Source organism: Dipteris shenzhenensis, chromosome 31 (assembly GCF_047967505.1).
Source record: "Dipteris shenzhenensis isolate YYH24624 ecotype China chromosome 31, Dip_SZ_1.0, whole genome shotgun sequence".
Taxonomy (NCBI): Eukaryota; Viridiplantae; Streptophyta; class Polypodiopsida; order Gleicheniales; family Dipteridaceae; genus Dipteris; species Dipteris shenzhenensis.
This window is the reverse complement of record NC_141626.1, coordinates 24878908-24896078: the sequence shown is the minus strand read 5'-3', so window position 1 is coordinate 24896078 and position 17171 is coordinate 24878908. Positions and strand designations below refer to the sequence as shown.

Sequence of the window (17171 nt, the reverse complement as noted above, 5' to 3'; positions counted from 1 at the left end):
CATTGGCCAGATTAGAAAGGCAATGCTTCCGCTCACACTTTCAGGATTCGTGGACCAAGGGATTGATGTTTGACTCCTTGGTCCGTTCAGCAGAGATGTACGGCAGCCCTTGTTGGGGGCCGGATCTATCAGATATAGAGTGGGCTCATGTGGAGTGGCTACAGGTTCTCATGCTATCGCGGATGATCCGTGGTAAGCCGTCCGTCCCTCACCAGATTATTCAGGTGAGTTTGGGTTATCCCCACTACATCTGGATGCAGCATTTCATGTTATCACCTACCCATATCGGGTCAGGGGGTATGGGGATTGCACTTCTGGGCGCAACAGATTACCATGGCTAGCATTGTCCTCTTCTATAGCACTATCAGCAGCAAGTGACCAGAGATTCTGGTATGCACACACAGAGAGATGGTTTGAGCGATTGGGACTCCACATGGACAGACTCCCTCCCTTCCAGTATAGCATTGACGCACCATGGTCAACTAGATCATCCGCGAGGATCTTTTACAACTACACACATTTCGGACCTGGTTGGGACCGAGCGAGCTTCCGGTGAAGCTTAGCTTCTGTAGGGATCATTGTTTACACATCGCAGACAAGGGTTTCATTGACCCACCAGGATATACGCAAATCCACTTACGCCACTCACTGAGGATCTCTACTGGGAAGTTTTGGGTCTCTTTACATAGACTGCGCATTGAGAGTGGCAGGGCAAATGGTCTAATCCGGGACAGGCGTACATGCGCATTATGTGACACACAGGAGGTCGAGCTTGAGGAGTCTTTCATTTTCAGGTGCCTAGTTTACTTTGAGATCCGAGGACGCTTTTACTACGTCTTTAGAAACAGTTCTGAGGTGTCGTCCCGGTTTCTCTTTTATCCAAACCAGAGATGCTTGGCGGCTTTCATCCATGAGGCAGTCAAGCACCGCAAGCGTCTACTTCGATCTCGGAGACAGGAGCAAACCTCCTCCTTGGTGAACCCTTCTCAGAGCTCGATCACAGAGTTCTTCTAGCTAGAGTAGGTGGACCCCCATACTACGAGGCCTCGACATGATCGAGATCCAGAGCCAGCGACACGACAACTCAGACAGAGGATTGACGCACAGATTACACTTGGGGATATCCCCTCTCTGTTCAGAGTCCGAAGCTCGACCAACAGGGGTCACTGTAGCCCTTGTTAGGCACATAGCTATGACCAGGAGACAACACAGGACCGCGCCCTTGAGCAACCGACAGCACTCTATCGCCGACTTCATGCTCCCGCCGTCTCATCCACCTGGATGATCTGATGCTGATGATGATGATGATGATACTGATGTGTAGTCGATCACTCTGACATGACTATGCAATACTTAGCACTAGCTTTTTGCATTCTGCATTGGTGTGGATGCTCGTTTACAGCTCCACCCTCACAGTTTGTTTGTATCATGATTCTCGCAGTCTCATAGACCCATTGGTCTTCCGAAGACTTTAATAAACTTTCTTTCTTTCTTTCTCAACTAGCTCTCCCCGCCTCCTCCCACTACCCCCTCTCAACCTCTCCCTGCCTCTTGCCCCCTCCTCGCCCCCTCTCAACCCCCTCCCCGCCTCCTCCCCCCCCCTCCTCTCCGCCCCACTCACCCGCCTCCTCCCCCCCTCTCTCCCCTCCGCGTCCCCTCTTAGCCCCTCCCCCGCCTCCTCACCCCTCAACCCTTCCCCGCCCCCTTTCTGCCCCTCCCCACCCCCCTTTAAGCCTATCCCTGCTTCCTCCCCATCAGCTCCTCCCCGCCCCCCTTTCCGCACCTCCCCGCCTCCTATCCCTCTCAGCTTCCTCCTCAAAGTCCCCTCTCAGCCCCTCTTCTCAACCTCTTCCCCTCCTCCTCCCCCCTCAGCCCCTCCCCGCCCCCTCTTTCCCCTTCCCCTCTCACTTCTTAGCCCTCTCCCTCACCCGCTCGTGTCCTTCCAGCCCCCTCTGTTTCTTGTCTTTCCTCGCAGTAGGGTTGCCGACCGAAACTTTCATCCATGCTTGAATCGGCCTTCCCACCTCGATTGGCGATGGATTTGAAATCAACCAATCCTAACCCGCTTCCGCCAACCGCGGAAACAGTTACATTCTCAAAAGACGAGTTGCGGCAGCTCAAGAGAGATGTAGAACTTGAAAGTTCTATCACTTTGATCGCAAGCATCGATTGGTCTCACCCTTCCAGATCAGAAGCCATAGACCGGATGCTCGCGGCGCTACCCTCAGACCTCACCCCTTGACTCAAAGATGTTCACTTACTAGGGCATGATTTCTTCCAGGTTGTTTTTGATTCACTGGAGGCTGTGAGAACTGTGCTTAAAGCCGGGTACTTGCACTTGGGACATGCTGGACTTTGATGCTGTGGAGGAGGCCAAGCACGGGTTTTCGTTCTTTGTCCGATTTCCCTATCTCCCATTGGTTTACCATTGCTTACTCCCGGTGATTGGGGAGTACTTTGGTATTGTCAATGAGATCCCCCCCTCCCTGATTTGCCCTCAACACCTGCAGAGGCGATCAGGTATGACGAGGTTCCTAGAGTTAGGGTCCTTTTGCCGGACCCTAATTTATCATATGATCATGTCATGCTTCAGAGTCCCGATGGTTCTTTCTTTCGACAAAGAGTGGAGATCGTGGGCAGACAGAACCAGTGCAGGATCTGCAAGACCGTTGGGCATTTCGCCAGGAAATACCCTAAAAAGAAGAAGAGGCCCAAAAAACCTTCTAAAACAGCAGCTGCCCCTAGAACTCGATAGGGGGGTGGTACAGTTCTAGCACCTCCTCCTCGACCTCGACAAGGTGTTGGTACAGTTCCATAACCTCCTCCTCGACCTCAAGAGGATGTTGGTGCAGCTCCTCCATGTTAGAGCACTCTTCCTCGACAAATTCCTCCCTCGGTACCTCCACCTGCTTCCATGGCACCTGCTGTCCCCAGATGGGTTCCAGTTCGTGTGCAGCCTTCACACCCTGCAAATCAGGAGGCCACCATCCATTATACCATCCCCTCTGAAGCTTTGGATATTCCCGTTCTGGTTACTCCCACTGATGTTGAAAATCACTCGGTTTAGCACGTTAGTGCTCCAGTTGCAGCCCTAGCTGCAGCTTCTCCCATTGACTCAGCGGTAGCCCCTCCCCTTGGCCACGCACTTCATGATATTTCTCTGGCTAGAGAGGCCCCCGCAACTTTCCAAGATCATGGCATTTTAGATCAAGTCCTTCCCGCAGCTCCCCTCTAGAAATAGAGGGAAAGGGGTTGTGTACACTATTGATCCGCTTCCCTGTGAAGGGATTCTTCGCACCCCTATGACAGATTTGGTTCACAAGAACTCTTTTGCAACCCTAGTAGATCTCACAGACTTCCCGGAGCAGGACTTTGTGCCTTCCACTTGTGGTGAGACAGTGGTTGGGGTTCTTGTTGACAGGGTGTCTTCTTCCTCAGGTGGATGAGTTCTTTCCCCTGTGGATTTTCCTCCACTCGGCTCCCTCCCTCGCTCATTGAGCAAGAGGTCTTCTCCCATTGAGGGGTTTGTTTCTGCCACTAGGTCGGGTAAGATGTTCCATGCTACTTCTCTTGTCGAAGAGGATTATTAGTTGGAACTTACAGGGACTTGGCAGCGTCCCTCATCGCCGCCGTAGACAGCCAATCAAGAATCAGCTTCATCCAGGTGTTACTGATGGTTCCATTGATGTCTTATTCATTCACGAGCACAAGCTGGATGATAGAGATTGCGCAAAGTTAGGTAAATTACTTCCAGGCCACACTTTTTGGTCACCTACTTTGGACACTAGGGGAGGTACATGCATCTCAATTTCTGACTCTTTTCTCCCCTTGGTTGTTGGACACGGAGTTATCTTCCCTCTAGATCCTAGTGGATTGTCTTTTTAATTGGGGGACGTAAGGTTGGGTTCCTCAACCTCTACGCCCCCAATAACAGAGGGGATCGTGTCCTATTCTAGAAGGAGTTGCTCTCCTGGGCCCCCATTGCAGATTCTTGGGTCATTGGAGGAGATTTCAACATGGTGGAGCTACCCTCAGATAAAAAACGAGGCAGAGAGGGTGGCATCCACTCTTTGGAGAGGGCAGCTTGGGTATGCCTTCCTCTTCAGTTTCAGTGGCAGAGATGCTTGATTGGATGATGCCTTCACACTCAACCACAGTCACTCTTGTTTTCCTGGTCGAACAAGATCCCGCAGACGCCTATCCATGCACGGATTGACCATTATTATGTTGATGATCGGGCCTTGGATAGAGGAGCATTGCCCTTGGGGTTTCCACTTCTGATCACTTTGCGGTGGTCCTGATGGTTTCTAAGCCATACTTGAGAGGTCAATCCACCAATATTAGGATTCCCGATGCCTTTTATGCAGAGGAGATCTCTAGATCAGTCTGCTAGGGATGCCATATTGCCCCTTTTCTCTTCCTATTTGTGGCTGAGGCTACGAGCATTTTTCTTGAGCTGACATTCTTAGGCTCAGACTACCGCTCAGACAGGAGGAGGACCTCGTCGATTGTGAGCTGGCAGATGACAGTGCTATTTTCTTGGAGGCCTCCCCTCAAACTCACTTCTTTCAGGACAACCTTGGACTTGTTTTGTATTGCAGCCGGTGCTCACATTCATTGGAACAGTCCAATGGCTTCTGGATCAGTGATGATGACACTCCGACCTTAGACTTGTTTTGTATTACAGCCGGTGCTCACATTCATTGGAACAGTCCAATGGCTTCTGGATCAGTGATGATGACACTCCGGACTGGGGGGCCGATTTGGGCTTCACTTGGACTCAAAGGGGTGTGTTAGTCAGATACTTAGGATGCCAGGTCGGTATGTGTATCTCTTCTTCACAGCAGTTTGCTCCGGTGTCAGGAGGTAGCGTTTTCAGCCTCAACCTTGTTTTCTTTCTAGCTCGTTTTGAGTTTTTACTCTTCTAGAGTGTTTTTTCTCATGCCCAGCATGATGTATTTCTGCATCAAGCTTGCTCACACGGGGTTTTTTTTTCATACTTAATAGAAGTCTCTTTCATAGAGGGGGGGGGAACTCACGCCCTCCTGACATCAACCTTCTCTCCTATATATACCTTCATAAGATTAGAATATATCCATTAGGGCTGCAATGGAATCATCAAACTCAGGTTCATACGCTTGAGAGGCATGTTACCCACGGGCCAAGAACTACTCCATGTTACCAGCCTAGATAGATTACATTTGGCATCCATCCCTAATTACAAGGTTTTAACCTCATAAACGGAGCGTAAACATAAGCGTTTCTTATCTATTGACAATAACGACTTCAAGAGATGTCTTCAAACTCCCAAGTTAAAGACAGATATAGTTCTTTAATAGATATAGTTCTTAGGCACAGATGACAAAGTGAATGAACAAAAGCCAAGTCCTCTATGTTTGAATTTCCTATATTGCTTGAGCAGAAGTATCTTAAACCTAGAATTATGCAATCGTTAAAAAACACTACCTTAAAGGGCAAAAGCATCATCACACCTGTTGTGAAACTTGGTGGAGACCTTCCATCCCGTGGGACATCCTTTTCTTCTATCCTGCAAGCCAAGTTCTTCAATTAGTAGATGTAACGAATCGTAGAAATAGAACATATCATGTTATGCAGCCCTAAACAAAACACTCAAGAGCACCTTTACATAGCAGCTTTCCCTCCCTACAGTAGGTCAGCCCACCTAACAGCCGTGAATTTAGGGAGGAGGGAAGTCTATAAAGACAGTCCTCCACTACCCTCATTCTTCGCCAATCTAGCTCTCGGGACTTGAGCCTTGGGAAGAACACTTCACGAGGAGAAGGAGAATGTAGGCAGTGTTAGCAATTATGGAGCGTGCTCAATAAGGTGAATCCACATAGAGCCTTTTGGTATTTGAACCTCCATTCAGCTTTTGAACTTTCAAATTTGTGCAAAGAAACATAGAAAAACTCTTTGGGGTGGGGCCTCTCGCAACCAAATAGTGGGTCATTGTACTATCGTTCTCTTTCCTTCTTTCAACATACATTTTTTATTTAGTTTGTGCAAGTTTCCTCCGGGTAAACATGGAACTCAATCATATTGTGTCCATGTGTGTTACATTAATTGAACACTGAATCAAGAAAACTATATCCACCAAGCGCCAACTAGTTTTTAACACTCCACATTGAAGAGGTTACCCCTAGTAGAGTCTAGTGGAGCATTCCCTAAGCAATGGAGGTCTTTTCACTTATAAAGGAAATTATTCAAGACATCTCTAAGTATATTCTCTTCTATAGTGAAGATGGAAATTTTTGTTTCTTCAAAAAAATTTGTTGTATTTAGTCTTTGGGATATTCTTCCAAGAAAAAGGGTTGTGGTTACATCAAAGACTAGATTCTTACTGAGGTACTGCATTTTATCACCAAAATTTTTATGTATATTTGCTCAAGTATATTCTCTTCTCTAGTGAAGATGGAAATTTTTGTTTCTTCAAAAAAATTTGTTGTCTTTAGTCTTTGGGATATCGTTCCAAGAAAAAAGGGTGGTGGTTACATCAAAGACTAAATTCTTAGTGAGGTAGTGCATTTTATCACCAAAGTGTTTATGTATATTTGCTCAGATCTTGTGCATTTTATATATGTTTGGCAAGAAAAGAATGTGGTGGAATCAAGATGGCAGCATAGAGGTGAAGGTATGCAGTTTACTGATTAAGTTTTTTATGGATTAATATACATTATATATTTTTCTGTTCATTGGAATAAATTATCTGCTGAGTTATCATTTACGGCATTGGTAACACACCAAATGCTTCATGTGTTTTTTAGGATTCGTTGTGTGTGACTGTTCCCGCCTGAGTTTAGGATAGGTCCTTTGACCTTCAATCTACACTGTATATCAACCTTCACTTTTATCAACAACATAGGCACACAGCTCAAGTATTACTATATTGACCACCTACATAGTATTGGTCAAAACTAAATGGGTCAATCTAATCATAGAGAATATACTTAGAGCATATCTAAGTAAACAATAAACTAATTGGAAAGAGAGATCTACCAATATCAGAATAAGCATACAGCACTGCCAAACGTCTACTGATATCAGAATGTACACTGCCAAACACTCTCCGACGGTCCATTTCTGGTAATGTGTGGATTTCAACCACGAGCACCCATTACAATGGGGCTCGAAAAGGAGAGGGTTTAACCAACTAGGGATTTTCACAAAGCCATGAATCAAATGCTTAAGACAGAATTACAAGGGCTCATGATAGAGTAAGAATATACGCAGATCCACACAATGGAAAGGTGGAATTTGCAAAAGGCGAGAAATTCATCTTAAAGTGCCAAAATCTTCAAAAACACTAAAGACAAATAAATGCCCAAATTTCTATCCTAAATATTGTGGACCATTCCTAATACTTACGAGAATTGAAGAGCTTGCTTAAAAACTAGCTCTACTGGAAGTATGTAGAGTACATCCAACTTTCCATCTAAGTAGACTAAAATGAACAGTGGGTGATGATGATAGCTTGATAGGTGAAGATGTCTTGGTTGAACTTATTAAGCCACCATCTTTGCCACATAAACTAGAAAGTATCCTAGGTAAACTGGATAAGAGAACAAGACACAATGCATCAAGAATGTTTAGAGAAGGGGAAAGATAGACCAAAATAGATTTCAAAAAGGGAGAAGATAAGCGAACTCCAAAGGAGGTTTCTCAATTGTTTTATAGGATGCAAACATTTCTTAAGGGTAAGGGGATGTTATGTCAATTGCAATAACGCGCCAAGGAATAAAGTCGCTATAAAGGTGGGAAACCATGAGGCCTTGATAGTGTTTGCATAAATGGGACATAATGGGCATGCTCATTTATTGTGGTGCGGCTAATCCTAGGCCTAGGCAAAAGGCAAGAGGTGCACAAGAAGGCCCAAAGAGGGCATGAAGGTACTAAAGGTTAAAAATAGATACATGACCCCTATATGGATCCCAGTGGCAAGTATTGGGTTAAGGGGTGTGTCAAGGGGACATGAATTTCACGTGTAGCTAACCCTGTGGCTACTTCCATGGTTACTTTGGCTGAGGGGACTGGCCTAGAAGAAGCACCCACTTCCTAGAAGTCCCTAGTCCAATTCTCAGTACACCCACTAGGCCCAAATACTAGGAAAGTGAGGGTTCTAAAGGTTAGACCCAAGGGAAGCCAACGTTTCATTGGTTAGGAAGGTTAGGACTTTAATGTGGGGGAGAAACCAAATGTTCCATTGGTGAGGAGGGTTAGAGCTTTAATGGGGGGTCCCACGCGGCAGCCCCTCATGCACTACTACCGCCTCCCCTTTCCTTTCTCCTCTTCCAACGTTACGGGATGAACTCTCTCACGTTTTTTAAGGTCTAAGGTTGTTTTGGCACGCCTTCCAAGGTCCCACTCCATGCATTTCTGTCATGCACAAATCTCGAGGCAGTCCGTACGGCTGTATGGACTGCAGCAGCGGCACATTGCCTCCGTACGGACTGTACGGAGCCTGAGAAGCCTGCCATACGGACTTTTTCCAGCAGTACGGCTCACTGAATGCAAGTGTCCAGAGCTCTCCCTTCGCTGCCCATTGATTGACACTATCCAAGGTGGTCTTTGCTGCTGTCTTGCTGATTGCATGCCTCCCAAGTCAGCTGCACGCACCCCTAAGGCAGCTGCCCACATCCCGACGTGGATTTTGATCGCTGAATTGCTGTTGCACACATTCCGAAGCAGGGCTGTTACTTGAAGCTGCACGGGTCAGCTCCAAGCTGCAGGTGGATTTTCCCATGGAAGATTAGCCCTTCTTCTCTTGCCCTGGCCTCTTCACCCCTAAACCTCCCCCTTCTTTCTTTTCCCGCTTCCAGTTCTCTTCATTTCTCTCATTCTCTCTCTTCTCTATCTGTGACTGGAAGCCACCCGTATATTGTTGGGAGCTTGGATAGGGGAAAGGCACGAGATCAGAGCTCGCCCCTCTCCCACGGACGCCAGATACGGAAGTTTGGTTTCCTTTTTTATTTCCATTTGCTATTTTGGAAGCTTGTTGCTTTGCATTTTGTTGTTTGTAGCTCTTTCTGGGCCCTATAGGCTATTAGAAGATACCCAAGCACAGAGGGTATGCATGTGACACAACCCCAGCACTCCTGAAACCTCTGCTCTGCAAGCAAACACAAGAACACACCAAACATGAGGAATCTAAGTAGGCTGCTCACCACCCAGCCATGACATCTACAGGATACAATCCCGAATCAGGAGATGTCCCCTCCGAGCCACGAGCTGAGCTACTGGCACGAACTCCCAACCAGATCCTAACCAACCTAGTGTCCCATACCACCAGGTGGGACCTAGAGACCTGGGATCTGCTACTGGCCTTGGGCTATGCTAAGATGCAGGCACGCGTCCGCGACTCAATCTACGATTAGACCTAGCACCTGGGAACGAGACTTGCTCCCATCGGCTCTCTGAGAACTGAACCTCTAGGCCCCTTATATAGACTCGTGCCCAATGTGCCAAAAATAGCGAAGACCTCTAACTGGTTCGTACCCTTGCCACTCAAACCAAGAATCAAGCCTGCCTAACCCTAAGCCTCCCCAGGCTACCTGGGCTAGTCTCATGTACCCCAGTACAAGTCAGATACCATTCCATGCACATGACATACTTCCCCTCCTCTAAGAACTCACTCCTGAGTTCGCTAAAAAACCGAGAAATGTCCGCTAGAGGTTTGGTAATGTCTCCCATATTGCATCCTTCTCAACACGATCCTTCCACTTGATCTTGTATTCGGTGATAGTTCTATTATGAATCTTTCTTTCACGAAATTCAAGAATACTCTCAAGCTCGTGTGAGATAATACGAGAAACGAGTAGTGGCCATGGCCCATACCTAGTTCGGAGAGCGGTTCTATCTATTTGTTTAGCATAGATACGGATTTGGTGATAACCCGTACGAAATCAATCTTAAAGAAGTACTTCATGTGAGAAAACAGGAAGCAAGAGCAAGAGTGAGCAAAATGGAGAGTGAGCTGAACGTAGGTCACTCCCGAAAGTATACTAAATGAAGTGAAGTACAATGAAAGAGATGAGGGTTTTGTCTAAGTGACAAAACCCTATCTAATCACTAACCGTAGTTAGAGATTAGACTGTGGTCAAGGGGAAAAACCTCTAAGAGGAAAAAGTGCCCCTAACCCGCTTATTACATTGGCCACTGCCTAGAATGTAATAATAATTCTAACACCCCTGCATTGCCAATGTGGTGTACAAGGTAGTGATCAATCACCAATAGGAGATAAGTTTAGGGCACTGCGAAATGCCTCAAACTTCTCACGTGGAAGTGCTTTGGTGAAGATATCTGCAACATTGTCATGTGTTGACACATAGATCATACTGATATCGCCTGCATGCAACTTCTCTCTGACATAATGATAATGAACCTCAATGTTCTTCGTGAGAGAATGAAACACGGGATTCTTTGCCACTACTATAGCACTCTGACTATCAGAGAGAATTGGAGAAGGACCCTCCAATAAGAGACGAAGATCAACGAACAAACATCGCAGCCAAACACACTCAAACGTCGATGTGAAAGCTGTCCTGTACTCAGCTTCACATGAGGAAGTAGCCACTGTAGATTGCTTCTTGCTCAGCCAAGAAATGCAAGCTTTGCCCAAAAAGAAACAATTACCACCAGTGGACTGCCTGGTATCATAGTCTCCAACCCAATCTGAATCACTGTAAGCATGCATCTGCAAGTCAACCCCCTAGGAAACATCAAGCCAAAAGACTTTGTGCCTTGCAAATAATGGAAGATGCGTTTTACAGCCTGCCAATGTGTTGTCTTTGGGCTGTGCATATATCTGCTCACCTGAAATACTGCATACTGAATATCGGGCCGTGTATTGCACAAGTATATGAGGCATCCAATAGCCTCGCTGTAAAGTGTGACATCCACTGATTCACCTGCATCATACATAGTAAGCTTCAGCCCCGGCTCCATGGGAGTGGCTATAGGCTTATAATCATGCATGTTGAACCTATCCAAGAGCTTCTGCACATACTTGGATTGAGACATAACCATGCCACGCTTGTCTTGTATAAACTAGATCCCCAAATAGAAATTTAACATGCCCAAATCTATCATGTCAAATTCAGCTTTCACTCAGCCTTGAAATTTGCATTATATCCTCATTAGACCCTGTGAGCAGCATGTCATCTACATAAAGAATGCTGACCAAAATATCCCCCCCATCCTTCTTGATGTAGAGGGTGCTTTCCGTGGGACTATTATGTAACCCCTTACTTGCCAAGAAGGCATCAGTCTTGGCATATCATGCACGTGGGACTTGTTTCAGCCCAAAGCTTTGTTAAGCTTGCAAACCTGAAGTGCATTGCGAGAAAGTTCAAATCCAGGAGGTTGCTTGACATAAGCCTCTTACTGCAAGTCCCCATTAAGGAAAGCTGTTTTTATGTCCAATTGATGGTAGACATTCCAAACAAAAATTGCAGCCATTGCAATAACTGACCGTATGGTGGTCATTCGGGATGTAGGAGCAAAAGTCTCCTCATAATCTATGCCCTTCTTCTGTGCATAGCCTTTGGCAACTAGCCTTGCCTTGTACCTGTAGGCTGTCAATAGACCCATCTGGCTTCCTTTTGACCTTGAAAACCCACTTGGTACCAATGGCATGCTTACCTGGTGGCAAATCCACAACATCCCAAGTCTGATTTTTCTCTATGGACTGCAACTCATTGTGCATCCAATGCACATTATCCTTTGCTTCTTCAAAAGATTTAGGCTCCTCTTCATCAAGAAGAGTCCCTACATAAGCTGTCTCAACTGAAAAAGCCCCCCCTGCCTGCCTTACTGCACTACGAGTCCTGCCACGCAATGGGGCCTCAAGCCATCTCTCCCTAAGAGTCTGTAGCAACCAGTTCGGGACTGTTTTGGCTGCGTGTATCTCTTGAATCTCTTGCCTAACAACTTCATCCACACCCCGTGGAGGTACAAAATCAGCCGGTGGCTGAATCGGGGCATGTGGATCAAGAGGACATTGCCGTCAATTCTGATTTTCAGCATGAACCTCAACAGGGGTACCAGATGCTATAGGAAGCATCCCCTCAAAAACATCATCTGAAGAAGCTGGAATCTGAAATTCAGCATGTGTATGTGCTGAATTTTCAAAGAAAATAACATCTCTACTAACAAAAATCTTGTGTGAAGCAGGATTGTAGAGACGATAGCCTTTGCTTTGTGAACTATACCCCAAAAAAATGCATTTAAGTGCCTTATCTGACAACTTGTGTCAAAACTCCACATGCACATGGGCATATGCAACACAACCAAAAACTCTGAAATGGTCCACTGAAGGCTTTCTCCCATGCCATGCCATGCCTCATAAGGAGTAATTGCCTCCAAATCCTTTGTGGGAGCTCGATTCAAAACATAGTTGGCACACATGAGGCCTTCAAGCCAAAACCTGTGAGGCAACTTTTTAATGGTAAGCATGCATCTATGATCTATCCATCTCCATAAGAGTGCGATTCTTCCGCTCAGCTTTACCATTCTATTGAGGTGTAAGCCTCACTGTAAGCTGATGTGTGATGCCTCTCAATGTCTCAAACTCATGAGACATATACTCCCCCCCTCGATCTGTGCAAAGTGTCTACACCTTGAGTCCTGTCTCATTCTCAACTTACATATTCACTCTGCTTAACCCCCTTGTTGGATCCACTGGATGTGTGTGACAGAGTTCAGATAGCGACAAAGTGTTTGAAATGCATAAACACTTCTGATTTTGCCTTGAGACCATAGACCCAAGTGTAGTTTGTGAAGTCATCTATGAATGTAACATAATAAAGATAACCCCCAAAAGCAAGTGTCCTCATGGAACTGCAAACATCAAAGTGAATAAGCTGTAATTCGCATGTAGCTTTCACTGCAGCATCCTTCTTGAAAGGAAATCGATGCATCTTGCCAAGGATGCAACCCTCACATGCATGAGGAGGTGACTCTAACGGAGGCAATGCAACAACCATATCATGCTTTTGTAGTGTCATTAAGCTGCCATAGCTCATGTGCCCATACCTGGCATGCCATAACTCCGCATTCTGCATTGCAGCACTGGGAGTACTTACTGAAAATGCATGATCGGATCTTCTCATATAAATCAAGCTAAAAAAGACCCCGATATAAAGTGCCAGACAACATCAAAGCATAGTCATTCTCTTTGTCTCTGACTGCACACTTAGCATCATCAAATACAACATGAAATCCTCCTCTATTAAGAGAGGACACTGAAAGCAAATTCTTCTTTATGCCTGGCACATAGAGAACATCTGAAATTCTGAAATCTGTGCCATCAGTGGATGTGAGAATAATGTCCCCCACTCCACACACTAAATAAGAAGAATTATTTGCACAAGTCACCTTCTTTTTCGGTAGGTGGAGGATGCAGAGATGCAAAAAGACTCTTCTTGGAAGTGATGTGCTTTGAAGCACCACTATCTAAGTCTATCAGTCTTTATGTCTGTCTTCTAGTCTTGTCTTTCTGTCTTACTCCTAGTGTCCACTTAAGGAGGGTGTTGGAGATAAGTGCACACTAAGTGTACTATTTCCCTAGTCTACATTTGTCTAAGTCTAGTCTATTCTTTGTGTCTTGAGTGTGTGCCATGTGGCACCTCTACAATTATCCCATAAGCACTCTTGCTTTATGTCTTGTACTTTGGCCCATATATTCATGGGTCACATCATTGCAATCTATCTATCTAGCTTGTGTCTTGTCTACACTCATCTACAAGGTAACTCTTTGTCTGTCTTTCAATCTTGTTCTTATTTTACTTCTAGTTTTCTAGTTTCTAGTTCTTCCTTTTATATTCCTACATTTTTTTGTTAACTAGTAGACACTGCCCTTAACTTTCGCAAAAGGCAAGCGATAAGACTCTCCTTCCTTCATATTTCAGCCGTCATTTCAAAGGAATGTCCCCATTTCCATTCGGAGGAGGTGTTGCTATCCTTTTTGATTCGTGGAGGTACCGTATGTGGAGAAAACCCATGCACGTTTGGGGAAGCCGATCATATCCATGGGCATATCAATTTGGTCATTGTGTGAGGATGACTAAGATATAACGCATACGGAGTTCGAGAAGGTCACATTAATCAATACACCACTCTCCTAATATAGTGTGTTGTCAATATCACCATGTCTTCGATCATATCCAAAACCTTTGTTCTGTAACTGATAAAGGCTTCTCCCGTTTTATATCACTTGATGTTAGTGCAACGCTGTACCCGTTTTGTGTTAACGGGGGGTGTTCAGTTTGTACATTAGAGTGATAGGAGTGTTAAATCTACAATGTTATACATCCATATGATTGGTGGATAAGATATTGGATAGGATTTGAATTGGGACTTAATGAGTGGTCATCCCCTTGTATTGTGTGGATCACTCTAGCCTTCCATTTAGAAGGTGATAGCTAAACTTATCCATTTGATTGGCTCCATTTGTGTGGCCCTCCATCTACATCTCTCCCTCTCCCTTGCGAGCATCCTTTATCTTGAGCACTCTCATTTGGTTTACAACTAGGGATGAGAGATCTTAGAAGAATATCAAGGGGGTAGTAAATAGATATTTTTGATTTGTACTATTAGAGTTTTGACTCTAATAGTCCGCAATATAACCATGGGATAAACTATGGTAGAGGACAGATCTCCATGAGCGATTCAGCCATACCATTGAGAAGGTACAATTTAAAATGGTATGGTAATTTAGGTTCATCAACAGTAGGTTTGACTTTTCAAGATGTGTAAGGTAACTTTCTTTGTTGTTCAATTATCAAGGGTTCATTGCAGAATGCATACCTTATTATCTCTTGCTTCTCCACTATCTTTCCTTTTCCATACTTTCCAATAACCATAAATTTCAAAAATTGCAAGCAAAACCAAGAAACCTAAGAAAAACAATAGACCACTAAAAAACCTGACACATAAAATCCAAGATAGAAGAGAAATTTGTAGCAAACCCCAAGATTGATAATGCATTATTAAAATACTTAATCCAGATGCCTTACTTGATTCTAGCAGGGGAAACAGATGGCTCTTGCTTTGGGAGCTTCAATAATATTCCCTCCCCTGCTGTGCTGAAACCTAGCAGGGCTATTCAAGTCAGTCATGATTGAAGCATGAATAACTTGAACATACAAGCTTACATACCAATTTTACAAATTAAACAATTCCAAAAAATATCAGAAACGAAGCCGCGGCCTACACAAAAAAGACACCAGCATGTTGTTGTGTGCCAAAGTCAAATGAATAAAACAGAAAGTCAGAATTTGTGCACTATCAATGAACTCTCTCATCAAGCTTTGAGGCCATTTTTAAATGAAGTCCCTAAAATATTGAACTAAATATCTTGGGGGTAAGCAATTGGTCATGATTGATCAAGAACCATCGTTACACTTAATTTCATGCAGAGAAATTGAAAATTGCAGAAAATTCAAAATCAAGTCCAATTCATTCTTCACATTTCTTTCCCTCTGGATGTGGAAAAACTTGGTCATGATTGATCAAGAACCATCGTTACCCTTAATTTCATGCAGAGAAATTGAAAATTGCAGAAAATTCAAAATCAAGCCCAATTCATTATTCACCTTTCTTTCCCTCTGGATGTGTCTTAGCCATGGCTAAAAGCTCTGCCTTCGTTTTTCCATGAACATGCACCATGTCCTGCAGCCAAACCCGTCAAACAAATCAACTGTGGATCTAGAAGATGATACAGGTCCAGCAGAATGCACTACAAAATAATTGATATATAAAATCACAATAAGTGTGCATCCAGCAAAGTACCGGTAGAGGTGAACAGGGAGAGTTCATGTACGAAGCCATGTAGTGATCATAACATTGAGCTTTTGTCTTTGTAGCCACATGTTCTGCAACCTCTGCCCAGTTTCCTAAACCATACATCTCCACCCCCTAGCAATAATTTAAGGAGAGAATGAAATGTAAGCAAACCTCAAGGACTTAGGACACACACCCAAAAAACAGGGTAATGAGGCACGGGGGGGGGGGGGGGGGTTGTTTTGTAAATGAGACTCGTCAATGTGCCTAAAACAGAAATCCGATGTACAAGACCAGCACTCTTCATGTTTTCAAATATGCTATTCCCTTACTAGGATGCACCATGTACATTTGGAAAGTTAAAAAACGGCTACCTCCAGCAACAAGATTTCCTCATCTGCATTCCAGTCTGGATGGATAAGAGGAAAACACAAATTATCCTGTGAAAATCAAGCACATTATTAGACAATGCTTGCAGGATACACAACTGGCACCAAAGTCTTATTATTCTATCTGCCTAGTTTGACACGATTACCTTTCACATAGGACATCATTGCCCCGTATATGCATCCATCTTTAGCTAGACTTTTTCATTGCTTCACTATCAGATATTGCTGTCGTTTGTACTAGCTTTTGTGGTAAGATCACCCCTTTAACTTCATAGTAAAAGCTTTTTTCTTGAGGTCATAGCTTTTATTTACACTACTGATCATACACTTCATCATACCAGTTTTTGTTTCATTTCATTGCTGATAGATTAGGTCTTCTATTTGAACATAACGATCATGCACTTCATCAAGCCAGCTCTTAACTTCATTTTAGTAGGCAGGGTCGATCTTAAATCGTCGATGCAGAAAATCGTAGCAAAGGCCAACGTTGGCGGGTGTACCCAGGAGGGGTTGCAGGCCAGCTCGCGGTGTTCAGGGCTGGCAAAGGGCCTGTGGGTATACACTATGGCAGCCCTTTGCTGTGCCTTTTGTAGGCCTGCATGGAGGGTCAGTTAGGCCACCCTTTGGTGGTGCAGACCCACCCCTAGCAGGCTGTTTATAGGCAGATGTGGGCCAACCTGCAGGTCGGCCACCTAGGCTGCCTAGTCGGCCCTATAGGCAGGGGGGTCAGCCCCTATATGACTGCGTGGGAGCCCATTTTATGGCAGGAGAGGGGCTGCCCCTAGAGGCATGCCAGTCGGCCATCTATGGCAACTGGTCTGCCTATATATCCAGCCAACTGGGGGGATGGAGTGCCTATATATAGGCCCACCCTTGACTTGTATCTCAGTGTAGCATCTCACAATGGAGGTTTTCCCAGCAGTTTAGAGGGTTTTCCTGAGATCCCTTGCAGTCTCTCCTTTTCAATTCAGTTTGTTGGTTTGG

General features: G+C 44.9%; 1 protein-coding gene across 1 annotated transcript in view; it reads right to left on the bottom strand.

Annotated features, from left to right (window-relative positions):
* ADA2B (ADA2 2B) overlaps nt 1–17171 on the bottom strand; it is a 90762-nt gene that overhangs the window by 47211 nt on the left and 26380 nt on the right. The window contains exons 4-8 of the mRNA XM_087369968.1: nt 16173–16238; nt 15808–15933; nt 15612–15687; nt 15033–15108; nt 5493–5548 (exon numbers count right to left, since the gene is read on the bottom strand). Of these exons, the coding sequence (XP_087226094.1) occupies nt 5493–5548; nt 15033–15108; nt 15612–15687; nt 15808–15933; nt 16173–16238 (400 nt within the window). The remainder of the gene's footprint in view (nt 1–5492; nt 5549–15032; nt 15109–15611; nt 15688–15807; nt 15934–16172; nt 16239–17171) is intronic.